The following is a 21,958-nucleotide window of genomic DNA, read 5'->3' on the forward strand; positions in this document are numbered from 1 at the left end:
TATGTTTCCACTTAAAAATCCAAACCAGAAACCAAAACCAAACCTGTTGTAACAGACATCTCTACATTTTCTCTTGCTCTTCCTCACTCTCCACCAAGGCAGCTCTGATAGGCAAAGCTCAGAAGAGGGAGCAGCTGTGGGCTCCTGACCACTGAATCTCTGTAGACCCCAACCCTGCTCCCACTCTTGGCCAATCCCAAAGCTCAAAAATGATTCCACTGACTTTCTTGGGGTGACTGACACATCGAATTAAGGTTGAGAGTCGAGCAGCTGCTCAATTCAGGGGCGTTGTCACCATTCCACAGCAGGTACCAGAGCTCAGAAGTACGTGTCTGTGTGCCTGTTTTTGTGGCATGAACCAGGAATCGAGAGCAGAGGGGGAGAGGGGACTGGATCTGTGTTGGGCTCACAGGACGTGCTCCCCAGGCTCTGAACCCCTGCCCAGCAGCTCACTGCAGTGCTGCCCTGAAACCAGAAATGCATCTTAGAACGGTACTTGGCCTTTACTGAAAAAGAGATGCATAGCCTAAGCCTTCGGACAGCCGAACAGGACCGTGGTAAAATCCTCTGTAACTGAAACTGTGTAATCCTGCCTAGAAAGCATCTAAAAGCACGCTTCATCCCTCCTGGAACTTTTCCCTTAAAAAAATATTTTGTTAAAAAACACTATGATATGAGGGCGATTGACTATTTGGTTTCTTCTAAGTAGATGCTCTTAAATTAATGCATATAAATAATTTGTATTTAACTTCCTCCCTTCCTGTTTAGCAAAGCGTCGAATGCACAGACCTCTCGTTTCCCCTCCCACAACCCCCACACGGAGTCACTTGGTCAATACCGAGTCTCTTTGCGTTTCACTTTTTAAGACAAACTGTGCCTCTCGCTCTGCCTTGGCCACGGGGCTCATGGGCAGGAAGGCCGTGTTCTCGCTCGCGCCGCTCTCCGCCTCCACGCTCGCCAGCTCAAAGTCCTCCGACCGCCGCGCGTCCGTCAGGATCCGGATCTGCTCCTGCACAGTTTCTAGCAATATTTTCACTTCGTGTTGTTCTGCTATTAGACAATTACTGACTGGGGAACTCACATTGACAAGTTCAGCAGAATAGGAGTTTTTGCACCATTTGATGCCTGTTACTTCAGGAACATTTTGCATCTGCATGCAGGCTTCGTCCAAGCCCACAGACGGGATGATGGGAACGGAGTTGGCCCTTGAAGAGGAATAGCCGACCAAGTCCTTCTGATCCACGTTATTAAAATATGGGGTTGTCTCTCTTGAAGGCAGTTGCATATTTATTGAAGTATTCTGAGGAGTTTTTAAACCACTGGATGAATACCTGGAAAGAGTAAAGAAGAGTTCTTGTTGTACATCAAGTGGTGAGACGCGACCAGAAGCGGGGACACTGTGTGAGATTCAGTGAACTGTGCCGAAGAGACACACACCATTTTCTCCTGAAATACAAGAGCACTTGGCCGTGGTGGGGCCCTGGGGAAAACAACAGGCTCTGGAGACTGGTTTTGATTCTCAGATCTGCCAGTGGCAAAGCACTGCTTTCTTCTCAGTCACATTTCGCCCACCACAATATGAGAATAATGGAAATCTCTTTTTTAAAACATTTCAGATATAGTTATAATGTATTATTAATTTTCTTTGAAAATAAATTTGGAATTCGATTGCTACATTTCTGATTGGGGAAAAGGATTGATATTTTCTTCAATGTCAGAACCCTCAAAGTCATGTGGTTGTTTCAGGAAAACAGTTTAAAAAGGTGCAGATAAAAAGAACATTAAACACTCATGGCCGTGTAGTCTTTATTTACGTAAGAATGATTGTCTGTACTCCCCTTCAAACAAGCAAAGCATCTAAGTGCAGTGTACCTCTGAAAAAAAATTCTTTTTCAATAGCCCATACTCATAATGTTGGCCTGATTTGTTTTATTAGATTTCATCTGGAAATAGAGCTAATGTATAGGACTTGAGCAAATGTCTGTGTTCTCTTGATACTGCAATACCATTTAAAAAAAAAATCCTTTATCCTCCTCTAACACATATTATAACATGATTTTATTGATTGTGTGGCAACTTTGTGAATTTTTATCAACATTTCCATTTTGTTTCAAAGCCAAACTCTGCCTTGTTTATAAAAAATACTTTAAAAAAAAACAGAAATGGAAAGTGTAATAAATATAAAATAAACCATGGCTAAAAAAAAAAAAAAAAAAAAGAAAAAAAGATGTTTCCCATCTGAAATTAGATGCTAGAAATTAGTACTTCTAGAAATATGGTGCTCTAGGAGTTACTGTATTACCAGTCATGATTGCTATGGACCACAGACATCACCTCAGTACCAGAACATAATTTATTTATAATCAGCTTATCATTATTTAATAAGGCAAGGTAATGGTGAATCTAATATGTTTTATCCATGGATGAGGAGAGCAACATTTAAATCTGGTGTGGAAGCACTGACTTGAAGGGTATAATTCCAAAAGCTCCTTAAGCCTGTTGGCCCTCACTAGGAATATCCTTCTATTCACATGTGCCTCCTGCTTTTTGGCACCAGCAGATAAAGAGCTAAGGAAGAGAAACTGAATGACGTGAAACCGCTGTAGTCCAGTATTGGCACAAACAGTGATTAACTGGGAAGGCTTCTCCTGGCCCCTTCTCCTGGCGAGGTGTCAGACAGGAGGGAGCAGGAGACAACTTTAGGCTCGTTTCCAGCAGAGTGCCACTGACCTGTAATTAGCTCGTGTGTGGTGGCACTGAGTTTGTCCAAGGGCTGCACACAGCCCCTGCCCAGGTGGAGTTCTGCACGGCACAGCACCGCTGGCATCCCCAGGAGGGGCAGCTGGGAGCTCTGAGCTAAGAGGGAAGCGCTGGGAACTCTGCTGCTGGGTGGGGGAAAGAGATACTGCTTTGGGAAGTGGCACCCAGGGGAATAACAGAGCAAGCAGCTTTTTGGGATGCGTGCTAGGACTTCCTGTCACTGCTCTACAGCTGCAGCTGTTTTACATCTGAGGCTCAGCCTTGGTTGAGTTCATTGGCACTGTGCTTAGACACACCCATAGCCATTCCTGGGGGCCTCCCTACACCAGCTCTCAGGACTCTGGCTGAATGAAATAGTGGTCAGGGGTATTATTCCTGAGGGAGGACAATTAAAAAAAATAAATGAAAACAAAACAGTGCAGACCTTTGGGTTGTGCCCATTCTTGTTTCCTTTGCTTATATATAATTGTTCAAACGACTATAGCTGGAGAGATCGCATCAGTTGCATTAGTCCCTTTTTTGGTAATTCAGGCCCTAAATATATTCTGGGCTGCACCCTGAAAACAAAGGGAGTGAATGTTTTTAATGAATTTCACATGCAATGTAGGTATTATATGGATGATATATAAGCAAAAACAGGAAAAGACTGAATTAAAATGGGTTTGGTGAGAAAACAGTAATATTTGCCAGTTCTACGATAGAGATTCAATTATTCTTGGTATTTTGAAAAGTAGCTGTCAGCAGCAGTGACATGTAATGCAATGCCTGGCGTATTTCCATAATATTTTTTGAAATACAGATAGACATACCAATTTTATGCCAGAATTACATGTTTCTGCCCCATGCTCACAGGGCTTTCAGAGGACGACTGAGGTTGAATTAAAGTGCATACACTGCATGCAACAGGTGAGGTATTAAACTAGAAGGGATATTATATCTAAATCATGTGAGACTTGGCTTTTAGTTAATTACAAACTGATCCATGCTTCTGTGTGTGACATCAGACTGCTGCTGTTTTCAATAGACTGAGACTTAGAGCTATAATTGCAGAACCTTAATTACATTTTCCTATAATTAACTTTCCCAGAACCACAGTTCCTCCGAAGAAATATATCTGGGTTTTTATCTGAAAAATTATTTTGTCTGAATAAATTAATTCATGTGCATGTGTTTCAAAGTGCAGCTCTCTCTCCACCCTCTTCCTAAAACCAAGCAACAAAAGCAAACATTTATAAATATTCAATAGTAATTATGTTATACAGTGTGTAAGAGTCTAAATTAAAGAATGAAACTGAAAGAAGCACAATAATTTTATTGCCCCCTTTAAAAATACACATCAAAGAGAGATAGAAGGGACTGAAACTGTAAATATGAAATGGGTTTTACTCAGCACAGTCCCAGCAGCTTTGCTGTAAGCCCTGTGGCTAAAGGTGTACAGTGTACAAGCCTGCCAAGGTCCATTAAGACGGATGGGAATGATTGCAGTGGCTCTGGCAGGCTTTGGGGCAGCCCTGGAAGCGCTTACACTGATATACACACGCCCCCATCCACACCTGGAGAGCTCACTGTGCCTCAGCCAGGCTGCTGGAGGATGAAGTTCAGAATGCACAGAATCAGGGAAACAAAGCACTTTGATTTGTGCATCCCAGTAGGGAAAGATGGAGGTGAAAAAGGAGAAGAAAGGAAGTAGTGCGACTTCTGTAGGGGACAAGAGAAATTTTCATCTGGGCTGGAAATCTGATGAGAACACCAACACCGTGAAACCAGCAGATATTCAGAGGGTAAACATCCTTTAATGCACAAAATATGGATGAAGTGCTTGAGTGGATTGAGGCCAGAAGGGGGCCCAGTCTGGTCCCAGTATCAAATTCTGCAGAACTGCAAATTTAAAATACAGGCCAGTACAAGCTGATACTTGTAAGACCACACACTGATCTCCTAGACAAGAGTAAATACAATTACCCACAGCTCTGCTGTTTTGTACCTCACTCCTCAGCCTGGGAGGAGGCTGTGGCACTTCCCAGAGCCTGCATCATATGACACTGCCAGCCTGCTCCTTTCTGCGAAGGCGGCAATTTCAGTAGGAAATTTTCACCAGGAATTATATGCACATATCACACAAATGAACAACAATACATTTACTGCAAGAGGAAATAAACAGTTTTTTCCTCAGAAGAAGCAAATAGTAACAATGACTGACACAAGTGTGAGTGAAACTTATGTAAAAGAAGTCACCAGACACACAACCCCACCAGTTTCACCTGTAAGTCAGAGAGAAGAGTTTCACTGTGACTTACAGGTGAAATTGGGTGGGGTTTCCATTCCATTTGAGATATCACTCACATTTTTATATAAAATATGCTTGTAATATACTGGAAAGTCTCTGGAAATCTGTAGGGATATGTAAATATTATGCAAAATATCTCAGCAATTGCAAAGGACTTCAAAGGCAGCTGCAGGTTCTCAGGAGCACTTCTGAAACCCAGACCTTATGTACAGCTGGAGCTCACAGTCAACGTTCTAATAAACTGAATTTAAAAAGGAAAGGAAAAACAGTCTATTTCTCGTGCATTTTCAAAACAAACCTATGTACAAAGCTATCTATAGAAAACCAGCTTTGCAATGTATGTTATTTTATTTTAAAACCCACTATTTCAAAAGGCACTAGCTGTGTCCCTTCAGGTATGTCATTACTCACCCGTGACAAGGTATGGTGTCCTGGTCTGTGATCCTGGACTCTTCGAGCTGTTGATATGCTGGTCCTGTAATTCCATTGAACCTACCCCGAGGCAAGGGAGGAGTCCTCCGAAAGGCATTTCTATGGAGCATCCCACTTTTTTGTCCTGGGCTGCAGCATGAAGAGAGACTTCTAGGAACGACACCAAGAGTACAGTAAAAATTATCACACCAAAACCATAAAATTCTTCAAAGTAAAGGTTCAGGATTAATAATGCATGGATTACTATTCTTATAAACTTTGCTGTGGCAGTCTATGATGTCAGCAGAAATTCTCTATGGAAATATAATAGTACAATCCACCATTAGCTGCTGTTTATGCCATTATTTAATACGTCACCTCTTTTCTAGGAATGAAAATAATTGCCCACTATATGAAATGTTTTCTTGCACTTGATGAAGGATGCTTCCCTTTTCTATGCTGCATATCATAATCCTGCTATAGAGAGTTGAGTCCTCAGACAGCATAAACAAACAATACAGCTCTCTCATACCCACATCTGAATTCAAAATTAGATCCTAAACTGAAAGCCCAATATATCATCTATCAGCCTGCGAGGTGCTGCTTCCTGATTTAAAACCATTAAGTTGAGAAGAAGCGTAAGTGAAGAATGTAAGTGAAGTTTATGAACTGCAGATTGAAGAAGCCATCTAAGACAAGTTTCCTCCACTCAAACAGGATTTCTCTATTATTTTATTCCTGTTTTATTTACAGATTGCTTTGTGGTTTATTTACATTGATAAATTCTGTGCTTTTTCTTTATATAATATAATAGAAACTTGAACTTGATAAAAATAAGTCATAGTTTTCTACTTATTTTAGAAAATTTGTTTTGTAAATGTTTGTCTGGTGTTTTGGAAGGAGAATGGATTTTTTTGTTTTGTTTTCATTTCATGCAGGAATGAAAAAGCATCTAGAATCTACAGTTATGGTATATAAACCACAAATTTGCTAATGTAAAAATATGGGAACACAGAACTAAGGCAAGGCATAACCCATTTTTACTGCTAACAGGTCTCAGTACTGCATGGCGTGACTGAATATTCATTTCTCAGCTACTCATATTTCTCTTGGCATCTTCTGGGTCTCAGAAATGCATCTGTTACCTCATATTCTCTTACATCTTTAATGATAACATAGGTTTTGTAGGTGCCTTTTACGAGTCATTATTTTTGGCTGTGTGAATAATTCCAACTTGTGACAAAATTCAGCAATGCAAAAGGCTTTTGATAAGTTTGCTTCTTTTTTCCTATTATAATGTGACTTAAAAGTAATCTGCATTTTTTACCTAGTGGGAACTTTAATTATACGTAGGGCCACATCTACTCCCAAAGCAATTCTTTCTTGGAACAAGCGCCTTGGACAAATTCTCTTTGAGTGGACATTTCCATTAAAATCAACCTTTTCCACCCAAAATTAAAATAAGAAATAAATTCAGCACTCTATATCCTACTGCTTAGGCTAGCAGTGTTCCATCACAGTCTAATCTGTTTTCTTCCACACCTTTACTTTTCTAGTGCTTTTTAATTGAAAAGACCAACAACCCATTGCAATAGCATTCCCTCCAGGATTTTTGATGCTTCCTTAAAAAGATTTTTGCTTTGCTACTAAGGAGGCTGTGAAAAAACCTTTTTAAAAACCTGAAATACTGGCCTCTGTGTTCTGAAAGCTGAGCTTGACTTGAAAGTTACAGTTCACATTCTGTAAAGTAACACTACCACATCACAAAGTAATTGACAATTTCCGCTCAGGAGAGCCTGAGATTAATACAGCAGGGGATCTCAAGAGGTGCAGGTGAATGAATAATTTGTGATGGATAATGAATTTTTTGGGTTTTTATTGACTTGAGCATAGCCATCAATGGAATCCAAAAGTAAAAAACAAACTTTTGATTGACTACAAATCTTTGAAGTTAGAAATTCTTATTGTTTAATTTGTGGTTGGTTTGATGCCCTTGAGCATCTTCCTTGTTGGATGAGAGTACATGATCTCCATATGCAAATTCACAAAAGCTCTATTTGTAATAGACATAATTTCAACACATACATCTATACCCAAGGTAATGGGTATAAACTGCAGAAATGCTGAGACCAAAGGGATCTGCAACCACAGAACTGCCAGCCCTGACACAGTCTAAGCAACCAGTTTGTTGCTAATATGAGGTTCTTATGCTTTCAATATTTCTGTCAGAAACAAACAAAACTGAGGGAAGAATGAACAAAAATCATTTGAGGTCATGGACAAGACAAATTCACTACAGATCAGGAAATACTCACAGACAGTGCACCTGCAAGCTGCAGGATAACAGATGTTTCTCCAGGCACCGAAAAAAACCCTAAAAAATTCTGTTAAAAGTTCTATGGAAAAGGATCTCCACCACAAAGCTTTGCCTTTTACACAAAACTGGTATGAGTATAAGCAATGTAAATTTAATGTCCCTCTCAGACTATTGCTCATGTGAAAAATTCTTCCCTCTCAGGCAAACAATGGTTTCTGGATTTCTTCAATGAATTTATTTTCCTTTAGCCAACATTATGGTTTCTTCCTCTCTGCACTCCAGTCTAACTGGGTAAAAGAAACCAGCCCACATAAGTGAGCCATTCAATAAAACAGACTGATACAGAAAGCTGTAGCAGGAATGTCCTCAAAATCTATCAATCAATTACTCCAGAATAAAAAAAATCAGAATATGCATGAAGTGGTTCACAAGCGATGCATAAACGAGGGAGAAATACAGTTCTGATGAATTAATGTTTTGAAAAAAGCAGTTCAACCATCCTAAAGTTAATTAAGAACTTGGGATTCATTCTTGCCAGTTGTTTTCTGTGAAAATTTTCTTTTGGTTGAGCAACTGAATGAAAACAAAGTCTGATCCTACAGGTATTCTCCTCTTGGGGCACATACAAAACTCCCAAGTGCAGTTACCCATGTTCATGAAGAGAAGAGCAGCAGTGTTTTACAGTAATTCTGGAATCCTTCTGAACTATTTTTGAGTTAATTACACCCAGTAAATACATACCCAAATGAGAGAGCCAGCTGCCAGGCAGTGTCCTCTGATATTCCCTCAGAGCCACCTTTTTGGGCTGTTAGACAATCTACTGCTAACATTTGTAAGAATCAACTACTGAGACTTTCAGCCAATTTCAGTATTAATGAATACAGCCTACAGCTACAAATCTCCTCTCGGTTTCTGAAATGAGATCATTATTGATTCCTTCAAAATATTCTTGGATTTGGGAATAGTCTGTTTTGAGGCTACTCAGGGACTTTGGAACTCTATGAAAACCCTTCAATGCTACCTGTGTCATCTGGTCACAATCCTGGTGATAGAACCATAGGAAAAGGGAACAGAGCATTTGAGCACTGAGTTTAATCATCTGCCATAACCTCATCATATACTTCCTCCAGTGCATTGATCAACCTCCATCCCAAATTGATGATGATATCCAGGCTACTATTACAGAGAGTTGTTCTATACTGAAAGCTTTGAGACTTCAGTTTAAAATTATTTCTGATGAATATTCCGCTGGTATATGTGCCACCACACTCCTTCATTTTAAATAGGTCTTTTACTTCTGCAGTGCTTGCTCTCATGTGTTCATACACAGCAGTCACACACCCTTTCCAGTCTCTGGAACTGAAGACTGACATAAGACAGCCTTTTAACACTTTCCATGGAACATGAATCATCCACTCCTCATTTTAGCTTGGGAGTGCAATTGGAGTCCATGGCAATCGGGAGGCCATTTGAACCAGGTGAGGTAACAGTGGTGCATTCTCACACTATGCTGCATTCCAGCACAAAGAAAGCTTTCCCCAGTGCTGACTGACTCTTTAAGTGCTGCACTGGTGAAGGTCCTACCTTCTCAACACAAGTCCTTAATATCCCTCCCTTTTAACCACCTCTGTGCATCCACATCAGAGTTTTTCTGCCTCTCCGAGCTTCCTCTCCTTAAAGATGTTAGACACATATGGCAACAGTGACTGAGGTTGTGTGGAGATCTAACTCACCCCCATCAAATATAAATACAATCATCAGTGCATATGTTGCAGTACCTGCTGTTGGTAAGATAGTAAACAATTTTTTGCCTTTTTTATATCTACCACAAGAATCTTCTTCCCCCACATTTGTCCTAAAGTCTTGACTATTCAAATTTAGCATAGGTTCCTAGTTACTTTGATAAATTCTTCATCCTCCTAAATATTTGACACTTGCTAATCCATCATCTCATATCACAGTTACCATTTTAATAGATTTTTCTCCCAGACATGAAATTTTGTGAACTGGTTCTTTCAATTTTATTTTCTTGATCAAGATTAACCAAACCATCTTGAGAGCTTTGATTTCTGCATTTTACTTCCACTTTGACTGTAGGAATGTCTATTTTCATATATATGATTCTGTTCATATTTGACCTTTGTCCTCAAATAGTCATCCCAACTTTTTATTAAAAAATGAAATCTGTTAATTCAGGCTTACCCTAATTGCTTCAATTATAATCTCTGTCCCATCATCAGTTTTGCTTTTTCTTTGGGGAAATAGCAGATTCCTTACACCTTCTTCCTTTCGGGCTTCCTCTGCCTTTACATTCTTAGTTGCTTTAGCTTATCTATACTTGCTCTTTGAAATTCAATAGTCTTATTTTAGAGAATAACTTTTATTTACTCTTTCCTCTACTGTAAAGTGAATCACTTACATTAGCATCATAAAGAGTGAAATGCTTACCAAATGAAAAAAAAAAATCTTTTCCATGTTTTTTTGTGGTGTAAAAAGGTCATTAAAAATGAAAACACAAATTATTACTAATTTTAGGGTAAGTTTATCCTATTTTGGCATTTTTGTAAGACAATACAACTGCTCCAGGCTGAAAGTTTCTGCATTTGGCTTTCACCATGGCATTCTCTGAAATGAATCCCTCTAAAATCAAGGACGACTGAATCCATGAATGAAAGTCAGGATGACTAATTACCAAGAAAACTGCTATTCAGTGGGATCACAACTCAACCCATAATTAACAAAACTCTAATTTATTTCTATATATTAGAAAATAAGGCAGCATGGATTTCCTTCTTACCAAGATCAACAGATAATCCAAGACAAATTTTTGAGCACATTTCATACATTGCAGGAAGTTTACTGATTAAACACATTTGTTAATTTTGAATTCTGACAGTTCTAAGAGTTATTTTACATATGCAAGCAGAAGATATAACTTCTACGATAACAGCACTGCACAGTGCAGGCAAAATATTTTAGGATATTAATAATAACGCAGGGCAAATATTTTTTGAGATTGAAATTTCAATTTTCAACCTAATCTCTGCATTAATTCTTTTTGTGTAGCTGAGGTTTGTTGAGACAGAAAATTGCTATTATCCATAATCCGAGTGAAATAATTAGCTGGTCTCTGTTAGTCACATTTCAGCAACTCCAAATGATTCCCTACATTGACAGTCTTACTTCCAGGCCAAAATTTATTAGTTTCAGCACCCGAAACTGCCAGCTCCCGATTCTAAGAAATGATCACCCATCATCAGTGTCCTTGAAAACACCAGCAGACAAAACAGGTCTGGATGTAGAGCAAAGTATTTCCATAGCAAGCAGAAATAAAACAACAGAATTTAGAACAGCATAAAAGAGAGAACCTGCAGAGCTGATGTAATTTTTCCAGGCTCAGTCAGGTTTGGAATGAAATGAAGGGATATGTAGTATAAAATCCTCATTTGACCATTTTTCCACAGTGAACACTATTCAGAAAATAAATTAGGAAGCTCTCACATGGTGCATAAATTAAAGACAGTCTTGTACGTCTTAAACGTTCAAGTCTGTTGCATGTTTTACAAAACAAGGGCTTTGTATAATAAATCTTAAGCTTTAAAACGACAAAATAATTCTTTATAAATTAACTAGTCATCCCACTTCTTAGTTCTGAAGCAAAGATGTTTCTTGGATTGTGCAATCACACTATTAAAAGGTAAGGGAATGTCTCTGAGTTCTTTTCCAAAATTCATGTTGTGACTAAATGGTGATAAAATTTTTCCCAGAACTTCCGTAGAAAGCATTCTAGGCAATGGTCCCATAGTTAATCTATTTTTAATACAATTTTTAACCATGTTTTGAAAATTTCTGTGTAATAAGGAGAAATACCTAAGAAATGGATCTGATATGACAACTGACATAATTTTTTTCATGCCAAATTAAAGGCTTAACTAAGATGAAAGTAGAAGAGACCCAAATACCCATTTCTGGCTTGTATGTGGTACTTGGTAGGTTAAGCAAATCACTTATTCAAATGAGAAAAACCACATAGATGGCTGAGAGAATGCACAGAAAGTGCACCAAGTATTACAGAAGCCAGATCATAACCTCATGCAATCTCAGACTTCTTTTTAAGTAGTTAAAAAAAGAAATAAAAAAAAAAATCCTTTTAATAAACAAGTCTTCCACTTCAGTTCATCCAGCTGAAAAAATTCCAAACTCATTTTTCTCAGCCTTTTTTCTCTCTCTCTGTGCACTGGACCAAATGTTACCACTGTCATTCCACCAACACTATTGTTTGTACCAGACTCCAGTTTGGTTTCTAGTCCTGTAATGAAGCACCTGCAATCTTTCTCATCCAAAAAAAGTTAGAAGCAGAATTCTAATCTGAATCTCATCCAGTGATGGGTGACATTTCTCCTTTTTTTTCCTCATGGAAATGACCACCCAAACATTTCAAAGCCTCCTTTTCAAAGGCCACCATGTTTTCATAAATAAGTAATTTTTCACTCCACATATCTTTTGTTAAGGGAAAGGGTGAAAAAGGCTGCAGGTTTGCAACCAAGTCTTTCTGAAGCAAATGAGTCATTAACTTCATGAACATGGATAAGTCTTGTTTTTAAAGGCTGCTCCTCCTGCAGCTGTTCCACTGGCTGGGCTGTGCCTGCAGCTTGGGTGGCGCCTGTAAACGCTTCCCGCGGGACTGGCGCAAAGGCAGGCAGTGAGCATCGCTATTACCTTTTATGTCTGCAGCTAAGAACATGCGTGGACAGCTGCTTAATAATCTGTCTGAGGCTCTGCTGGCACCAGGGCAGCCAGCAGCTCATCCAGCCCCAGCGCGCGGAAACCTCGCGCACGTATCAGCAGTTCTGCGCCCCCCGCGCCGCGCCGCCCAGTCTCTCCCCAGACAGACTCTGCTCACCTGTGGTGCTTGATGGGCTGGGTTCCTCTGTCAGGAGACAAGGCCTCTGGGAAAGACTGAGGGCCTGAAAAACTAGACTCCATAACTTTGTGCAGAATAGGCCCCGGATGCCTATCTGGTTTTGAATACTGTAGCAGAGAGAATAAAATTAATTAATACTCACAAGACAAAGTACATTGTTGATGCTATTCACTCTGAATTCATATCAGAGCTGGGTAAGAAGTGCTCTAGCGCATTTTAAAAATCAAAATTAGGCATTGTAAATCGCACATTCATTCAGTATTGTTTACACAGCAGAAAGGGCTAGTAACCATTATCCCCATTACGTTCTGCACGTCAAAACGCTGGTATCAGCATTAGCACCAAAATTACAGACTGATCTGCCCATAATAATGGGAACAATGATGCCTTTGACTGGAAGTCTGTTTTTGTGGCTGTCCGTACAGAGACAGATCACAAAACACATCTCAGAGGACAGTCAGCAACTTCTTGGTCCTTTGGTGATTTCAGTCAAACACTGCATTCATCATCAGCATGTACAGCTATGAAAACCAAACTAAAACAGCACTTGTGTCATCAGATAAGTAAGAAAAATATTTGAAACCTATCCACAGAGCCAGATATCTTTCTGAACCAGCTTGAAACTTTTGACCTGGGAGTATCTGTGCTAGTAAGAACAGGGTAAACATAATTCTTCCTGTGGCAGGTGTAGGCGTAGGGCAGTCTCTGGGCACAGAGTGAGACACAAAGGTCTGCAAAGCAGACACTAGACATGAAGAAGAACAGATTTGTTCTTCTGGCTTTGTGATTCAACTGCAATTGCAAAAAAAAAAACCATCCCAAAACCCAACAAAAAAGGTCTCTCAACCAGCGTGGAGCCATAAAGTTGAAGTATAGAAAAAGCTGCACTTGTGCTTGTAAGAAGATTCCATGTTATGGAATGTTATGGTCACTGGGAAATATCGCCGAGATATGAGAGGTTAACTCACATTTCCACTCAAGTGTGAAAAATAAAGCACTTTTCAGATTTTTTACATTGCATTACAAGCACCTGCACTAAAACTAATAGGTCTGTTTTCCTTTTGATTTGTATTTTTAGTACTGGACACCTAGATATCCATGCTATCTTTAAAATAGATCGGTATCATGGGAGCAATTACACGATTACATATTTTAGAAAGAAAATACAAATTAAAATGTTTGAAAAAAATCACAGTGGTGAAAATTGTCTTGTTATGATACAATAGCATAGAAATTCATGGAGAAGATAGTAGGCATTCTTTCAAAAGACAATTCTTCATAATTATTAGTTTTTTCTAACAAAAGACCAATAACTGCTTAAAACAATAATTATTTTCTGACTCTGACTTTTTCTTATCTACATTTCTGCATACTTTAGCAAGATCAAAAAGGAAAGTCATACAAGAATATTCACTTTTAAAAATAGGTTACATGGACTTTAAGTACAGCCAGACTTCTTTTGACCAATTTCTATAGATAAAGTAACAGCTCTTCAGGTTTTTCTCCACTGCTCTTCTGTCTCTTTCTGTTGAGTGAAATGCCCATGTTAAACAGGGTCAAAATCATTGCTTTCATGCTTCTGAAGGCAAAGCTGTGAGTGGCAATATGCAAAATGGTGCTGCATGCATGAAGTAAACACAACTGAAGTAATAAGAAGAAACATATTCCACTCCCATTTCTTTCAGTTACCATGATCTTAGATGTCACTTGTAAATGTTGTAGATAAAATATTCAGACAGAAATATGATTTTTAAGGTACTCGTGTCGGTGAAGGTTTTAAACTTTAATAGTTAGCCTGCCAGCTACAGAAATGAAACTGGCTTTGATTTCTGACCTGAATAAATCAATTTGAGCTATGTAAAGAATGGCTTGCTAGTGCCAAGAAGCTATTTCTGTCCTTTCTTTGAGTTTGTTCATGATACAAAATTGAAGGCCTGAATTGCCTAAAAGACCATGAGTATGAAGTGAATCACAAAGAGCAGAGATAAGCTGTGCCTTTTGCTACATCCTTGCTTCAGGTGGATGTGGGCTGGAGCGGTGGTAAACAGAGCCTTAACTCATCACAGCTGAGGAACACCAGGACCCCAGAAGCTGCTCTGGTGCTGATCATCAAACTTTAATGAAGGTCCAGCACACAGCCTACAAAAGGTATTTTTTTCCCCTAACTGAACATTTTTCCCCTTTTCAGATATGCCACTTAACACACAATTCCTGTAACAGTCATAACATTCATTATAATGAGAATGTGAATTACAGTTTAAATTGAGGTGTGAATATACAGGGAATTCTAACTATGTAATTGAACATATCTGGATGTACCACATTATTCATACATTTTAATATATTTAAGCACAGTTTGGTTTATTCTCCTTTAGTTTAATTCCAAGTGCTACATCCCTTCTCTAAGATCACCTCTGGAGAAAAATACCATCATACTTCTGTGAAGAGCTTACAGCAGTATCAGTTGTTGCCCCCAGAAGTACAATGTGGGATCATTCCCCAGCCATGTCCCAGCAGGGCTCATCCTGCTGCTCTCACAGCTCACTTCTCACCTGGGCTGAGCTCCATGGATACCTCTGACTGTTGTGAGCTGCTGAATATTCTCATGATGGAGAATAAGCTGTGAAACCCTTTCAAAGGCCTGTTCCAGTAGGGTGAAAGCATCACTGAAAGCTTATCTGTATTCGGATTTTTTAATGGTTTTATTGACTTCTTTGTTAATTATTGGTTCTTTGAGAAATTACTGAAAAACACTGAGGCATATGGCTAAATAAATTAAAGAACAATGGTAGATTTAAAAAAAAATATTTTGCGAATTTCCAATTTTTCATTGTTTCAAGGAGAAAATAATCTATTACACGCAATTACTCAACTCTCTGACAATAAAAATTCTGCCCCCTGCTAGCTAATGCTAAGTGAATCTGTGAAGGCAGCCTGAGCCAGGAGACAAGAATTCAGCCTTTGTCACTGACCTGCTGCATTACTGTGAGCACATAATTCCTCTGCTGCACACCTTGAATCCCCGGCTCTGAAATGCAGGGCTCAGGGATGACCAAAGCCACTCGAATGCTGCAGGGCAGCTTGACACTGTTGGCCTGGTGTTATGCAAACCAAAACACCCATCCCTCTCCCGGGCTTTACTTAGCTCTTCCCCCTCAGCAATTGCCTCAAAACAGTAAAAGGTCCAAAAATTCATGTGGCATTGGAAGAGAAGCGATGTGGGATCCCATTTCAAAAAGAACTGAGAAGGCAGAGGGGTCAGCTTTAAATGACATTCAGAGAGGCTGCTTCAAGGAGGAAAAGAGCCAGTGATTTTTCTGGGGGCTCAGCTTGCTCAAAAGCTCACCAGGTGGTACATTTAACATCCTTACCCTTCCCCTATGCTCTCTATGTTTTGTTGCCAACACTGGCTCTAGACAGAGGGCAGTAAACTCAGGTTTGTCTATGCTGGCAGCTCTTCCTAAATAGTCATGTGGCACAGAAATGGGAAATTTGCTCTTGATCTTAGTTGATAAATCAAATGAAGTAAAACCACAGAGTAATCCTTTAAAAGATTTAAAGTATCTCTTGCTTGACATATATTAACTGCATTTCTATCACAGCGACTGAAAAGATTTTATTTCCTACTACTATGAACAAAAGGCAACAAGATGCAAAAGGAGCATTTTTTGTCCCTCATTATAAGAATTTGAGAAACCTGTAGCTAGTGGTTGCAAGTCACTAGAAACAAGTGTAGTGAAAATGGAAACCACACAGTACAGCACGAAAAGCATATTAACCACCTCAGAGGGAAAGTGATGGGAAATTAATAGATCCCCTTGGTACCATGGGAGAAGGTATTAAAAACCACAAGGATGAAAAAGGCCACTTTAAAAAGCCATGCCAATACTCAGAATCACTAAAGGAATGTCAAGGTTTCAGTTGACTCTTTTTATTTTTTTTTTTTTTTTCCATGACATATTTACCAAGTTGTGAGAATTTAAAAAGAAACCCTCTACTCTATGTGGAAAAAGCAGACAGGAATCAGGAGCCACCCCACCTCCTCCTGCATGGTGTGTGAGGGTGCACCAAGTACTTGTCTCTCTAGATGGGGAGAATGACAATTTCCTTCCTTTTGACTATGTGGAGACCTAACTGTTTGCAGCAGCCCTTTAAATATCTCTTGAAAGGAGGATGATCTCTTTGGGAAGGGGTACATAATACTTGGGAAGCCCCAGGTTTAATGCATTAGGTGAAATTAATCTGAATCTCCTGTGTACCTCAAAGATCCTGAATTAAAAGCTGGCACATCTATCTCTTCCTGGCTGAAGAATTATAGCAAGATTACCAGTGCATTAGTCTTTAAATCCAAGAGGCTAGAAACCCTAGCAAGAAACACCTAGCAAGAATTTAAGTGTGTTGCTGCCAGGAATGTTTGGGAAAAGCAGCGGACTTGGAGGAGATTCAGGAAATCCTAGGAGCTCTGTTCAAACAGATATTTATGAATACCTCTTAAAGTACACAGTATTTTTCATCTAATTTGTACCTCTAAGAAAATAATGAAATTTGTACCAAGGATAAGACTTGTTACAGATGAGCACAATTACCAGTGATGAGCAGCAGGACTTCAGAGAGAACACAGCTGTCCTGACAAAATCCAACCCTTTATTTCACTTATATATGAGCAGAGACAGGGAGTGGAGGACATGTAATACATTTGAGTGTGGGAGGAAAAATTACTTCACTGAGATTGGTCAAGCTCTTTATAGCCACAAACCACTTGAAACCCTGTCTGCTATACCTTGGGCCTTGGGAAATAAGTTAAACCTCCTTCTAAAGCAACACATTTGGAAAGATAGATGTACCTTTACTAAATATAGCAGCCTCTCAGTCAAAAGGTGATGGTTCTTTCAGAATAGTCATCAAGAATAAGGAACCTTATGTAACTTTTCTCAGGTCTCCACAAAAGCATTCTCCTCTGGAGAAGAAGAAAGAGCTGAGTGAAAAGCCTGAAAGCATCACCAGGTCTATTCAAAAGAGACAAGAGAAAAATCCAGGATAATCTTCAAGGGAAAGAAAGAAAGGTGACGTAAATGGGAAAATTCTCTTGCTTGTAGGGGGAGCACATGGAGTGGGAAAAGAAACAACTTCCAGGACTACCTAAACCAAAATGCCAGACTGGGGGAGTAGTCTCCAAAAAATAACTGGCCTCATTATTTAAGCTTATTTATTAGCTCCTGGAAATGAAGAGAACTAGGATTTCTCCCCAGGCCCATGCAGTGGCAGCTGCAGAAGGGAATGGCAGAGGGATCACATCCACATGAGGCAGATAGCTTATCTCTGAAGGAGTCTCTCAGCCATTCCTACAAAATACCTTTCCAAAGTCCCTTTTCTACAGCCTTACCAAACCCCTGCCCTCCCCCCCGACTCCAATCTGGCAAGTTTTGTAAATATTTCATGAGCTGCCTGCATGCATTCCTGCACTAAAATCTTCCTGATAATAGAAACCCTTATTACACTGTTACACTGCATTCTGCACAAGGTCATTCTGTTTTGCTTCCCTCCTATCTTCCCAAAGGGAGAATGCATTAATGGCAAAGAGAAAAGAGTTGTCTGCAAACAGCCACAAGAACAAGAAAATGGTGTGTTAATTACCAGCACTCAAAATGTAAGGCTGCACAGCATTAAAAACTGAAAAGCAAATTTGGATTAAAATAGTAAATATAATGATGGTGCTCAGTCACTACATCCAGAATCTATGGACTGCTATTTCAGCCACTATGGTTATGGCAAAAGAAAATGACAAAATATTGCACTGAATTACAGTGAGAAAATAGCAAAGAGCATATTCTTTGTGTTAACCAAGGCTTGTTTCACCGGCTAGAACAAACATGAACTTCACCTGTCATTGCCATCATTACTACCAACAACACTCCCAACAGCTTTTGTTTGTTTTTTTTGTGCTAGAAGTAATATAAGGCTGAATGACTGAAAGGGAGAGGAAAAAATTGCACAAGGTTCCCCCAGCCGTGATTATGTCAATTGAGTGGAGCCATCTTCCTTCTTGAAAGAGTACATTTTTCCTGAATTACAAAGCCTATCATGAGCAGATACAGGACCACCACAATGGTGTTCCTACAAAACAGAACTTTCAGTGAATACAAGCAACATTGACAGCCTCTGTGTCTTAGCAGGGAGGCTCTGCTTGCTCTAAATTGGTTAAAAGGGCTTATATTTATCTCTAAATTAACTGGATGTAAACTAGGAGTTAAGAAATCTTTGGTTAAATGGGCATGAGTGCTCACTTTTGCTGAAGTCCCACTATTTTGATGGAATCTGGCAAATAAGGTAGTCATTCCTTTGAGCAGTACTAAGATACTTTTTTTTTTAAAAAAAGAGTTAATAATTTAGAAAGGTTTTAATACATCTTTTATATTTTCCTATTATATTGCTACCAGGATGGATCCTCCTTCCAAAGGCTTTGTTCAGTGTAAAGACAGCACTGATTGTGTGTGACTGGGGGAAAGGGAATGACATATACTGAAAATACCTTCCTAAAGAAAATATCAGGGCTAAATAAATCGCTTGTCTTCAAGTTCCTTATTTCAAACATGCTTTAAATATTTCATGATTGTGAGACTGTAATGACTTACATATAATTATATTCATAAAATGATTAAATATATTTCAAATTTATTTTGAACAGACTAATTTCTTTCTGTAAACAAAAGTACCTTTAACTAAAGACCCAGAAAATGAGACCATCTGCATGGTCTTCCCTTGGGCATGTTTACATGGGTAAATTTAGTTCTAGATTTTGAATTTACTCTGAATTAACTGTGACAAATCTCTATGTTTTTTTCATGCAGGATCATAAATTATTGGAAGGCATGACATCACTTACGTTCAAGGACCCCCACTACACACAGAGATATATATGACCTCAGGTGTTGCTGGAAACTATAACAGTAATTTCCACTGCTGAATGCAGAGCTGGGGGGCTCAGCAAAGTCTGCTACATGAACAAAATGCACCAGGATCCATTGAAATAACTTTATGACAAAAATCCCAGATTTCCATTACGAGGCCTGATAGAAAAAACACTTTATGAAAGAGGTGAGAATTGTGGTTCCCATTGCTCAGATGTTAATAGCAGCATGACGATGTGCTGCCATCAGCAGCAGGAACTCAGCCAGGCTATTAAGTGCTGTAGCTGGCAGGATTACTTACATTTTGCAGCTGGACTTGGCTTTGTGCCATACACTCCGACTTTGCCATCATGCTGGAAGCATTTAGGCTGTAGGTTTTCCTATTCTGCGTTTCCTTCAGCTGTTCGTGAATTTGCTTTGTTTGTTTCCTGCAGAGAGAAATAAAACTCGTGTAAGAAAGAGCTCTCCTGATCTTCTGCTACAGCCATGATACTTTTATAGCCATATCTCCCTTTGTTCCAAACTTCACCGTAGTGGATGAGCCAGCTGAGCTAATTGACTAATGTGTGATACTTCAGTGCAGCGGTTGTTTCCTGGCAAGGCTTAACAAAGGGGGGGAAAAAAAACTCTCTCTTCTGTTTTAAAATACCTTCTATTCTCAGATTACTGTAAGAGTATGCTCCTTGTGCTAGTGCAGGGTTTTGTGAGATGATTCTATTGCGCATTTAACAATAGCTTGCAAGTCGGTCTGAATAATAAAAAAGCATTTTGCTCTGATTTGGAAAAAAGGTTTTGGCAAATCAAATGGGCATTAGCCCCTGCAGGCTACAAGAATTGATGAAGAATCAAAGATTTCTGCTGGCTGATTAGACTTGACCTATAACACATCTTGTGTAGAGCAGCTTCTGCTTATATGCTTAAACCTGGAAAAAACATCACTATGGCCTCTGAGGCCGTGTTTTTGACTGATACTATAATCCACCCTGTCAGAGCTAGGAACACCACAAGATGAATCCCTTGCATTATTCAGGAGATAACTATACTGTTAACAAAGACTTTCTGTTTCTGCCACACTATATTGAGTGGGAGTGACAAACACTTTTTAAGTTCTGTACATGATAGAGGATATGAGACAGCAAACTTTAAATACTACTTTTATCTTGTGCAAAAAGTTATCTCAGCTGGGCAAAAACTGTTAGCAAAATACCTTTAAGGTCTTTTATCAGTTTCCTTTTTTTTTTTTTTTTTTTGTGATAAACTACATTGTCTGGGACTATCGGTTTTAAACAATTATGAGCAAAAACTTCACAATATCATTTTAATTCTTTCCTTCCTTCCTTCCCTGCTTCCTTTCTGTCCCCAGAAGATGCATCTCCAGCAGTGAACCTACACTGGCCTTGGAAACAACCCAGTAATGTCAAGGACTCACCAGTAGCAGCATTTCATTCTGCCACCAGCAGGTTTTGGACAGCAACTGGTGCTGAGCCAAATTTCCAAAGGAAGTGATTTCTGGCAAATGTCGATAAGAGATAAAGAAAATATGGCCCTTCTATTCTGAAAGTTAAATTATAGCAAAGAAGCTTCAGCAGCATTTTGAAACATTTCTGGTAATTTGATTGTGGAAAGCCTTGTGACATCAGTAAGCTTGACAGGATCTTGGGTCAGGCAGTGAATTTGACACTGAATGAAGTATAAAATTAATTTTAATTTCTTATTCACAGAGGAATATGTGTCTACTCCTGGAAGGTATAAGAAAGCAGAAATTACTTGTGTATTCAGTGCAGTGAGAGAGGACAAGTTCCCTCAATAAGTAAGTGGTGAGAAGTATCACAGTTCAAATATTCAATTTTAATAACATAGATTTTAATAGTCTTTGAGTCCCTTAGTTTTGATTCAGTATGACACAATGTAAGCATTTCCTTATATTCAACAAATTGTAAGTACTTGCTTAAAAGCCTCTGTTACAGCTCGTTTCCTGAGTGCAGGTCATAAGCCATAACAAATCCAGGACTCTAAGTACCTCTTAGGCTTTCTACTTGCATCCTATTTTGAAGCAAATGGAAAAGAAAGAATTTATATTGTAAGCATGTTATAAAGGAGTGGCATGTTTTGAGTATTGTCACCGAGGACAAGCTCATAATTAGTAAAATATATGAATAGAGGTAGGTGAGGAAATCATTTCTCAAGCACAAAAAAACTTTCAAAGTTTTCTTTAGCTAAAATTTGTAGAGTTAATATTAGAATAATCTGAAGGAATATAGTGTCAAATTAAATTAGTCAGTTGAGTCTGAAACATCTCTTTTAAAAATGTTTTTAATATCCATTAATTTTTGAATCCAATGAAATTGAAT

The 21,958-nt window shown here is 39.0% G+C and overlaps 1 protein-coding gene across 1 annotated transcript in view; it reads right to left on the reverse strand.

Annotated features, from left to right (window-relative positions):
* Positions 1–823: 823 nt before the first annotated feature.
* The window catches only part of NRG3 (neuregulin 3), a 343,168-nt gene continuing 322,033 nt past the window's right edge, over positions 824–21,958 (reverse strand). The window contains exons 6-9 of the mRNA XM_058841432.1: positions 19,909–20,035; positions 12,679–12,806; positions 5,459–5,629; positions 824–1,331 (exon numbers count right to left, since the gene is read on the reverse strand). Coding sequence (XP_058697415.1) covers positions 824–1,331; positions 5,459–5,629; positions 12,679–12,806; positions 19,909–20,035 — 934 coding nt within the window. The remainder of the gene's footprint in view (positions 1,332–5,458; positions 5,630–12,678; positions 12,807–19,908; positions 20,036–21,958) is intronic.

The sequence above is a fragment of the Poecile atricapillus genome, chromosome 6 (assembly GCF_030490865.1).
Source record: "Poecile atricapillus isolate bPoeAtr1 chromosome 6, bPoeAtr1.hap1, whole genome shotgun sequence".
Taxonomy (NCBI): domain Eukaryota; kingdom Metazoa; phylum Chordata; class Aves; order Passeriformes; family Paridae; genus Poecile; species Poecile atricapillus.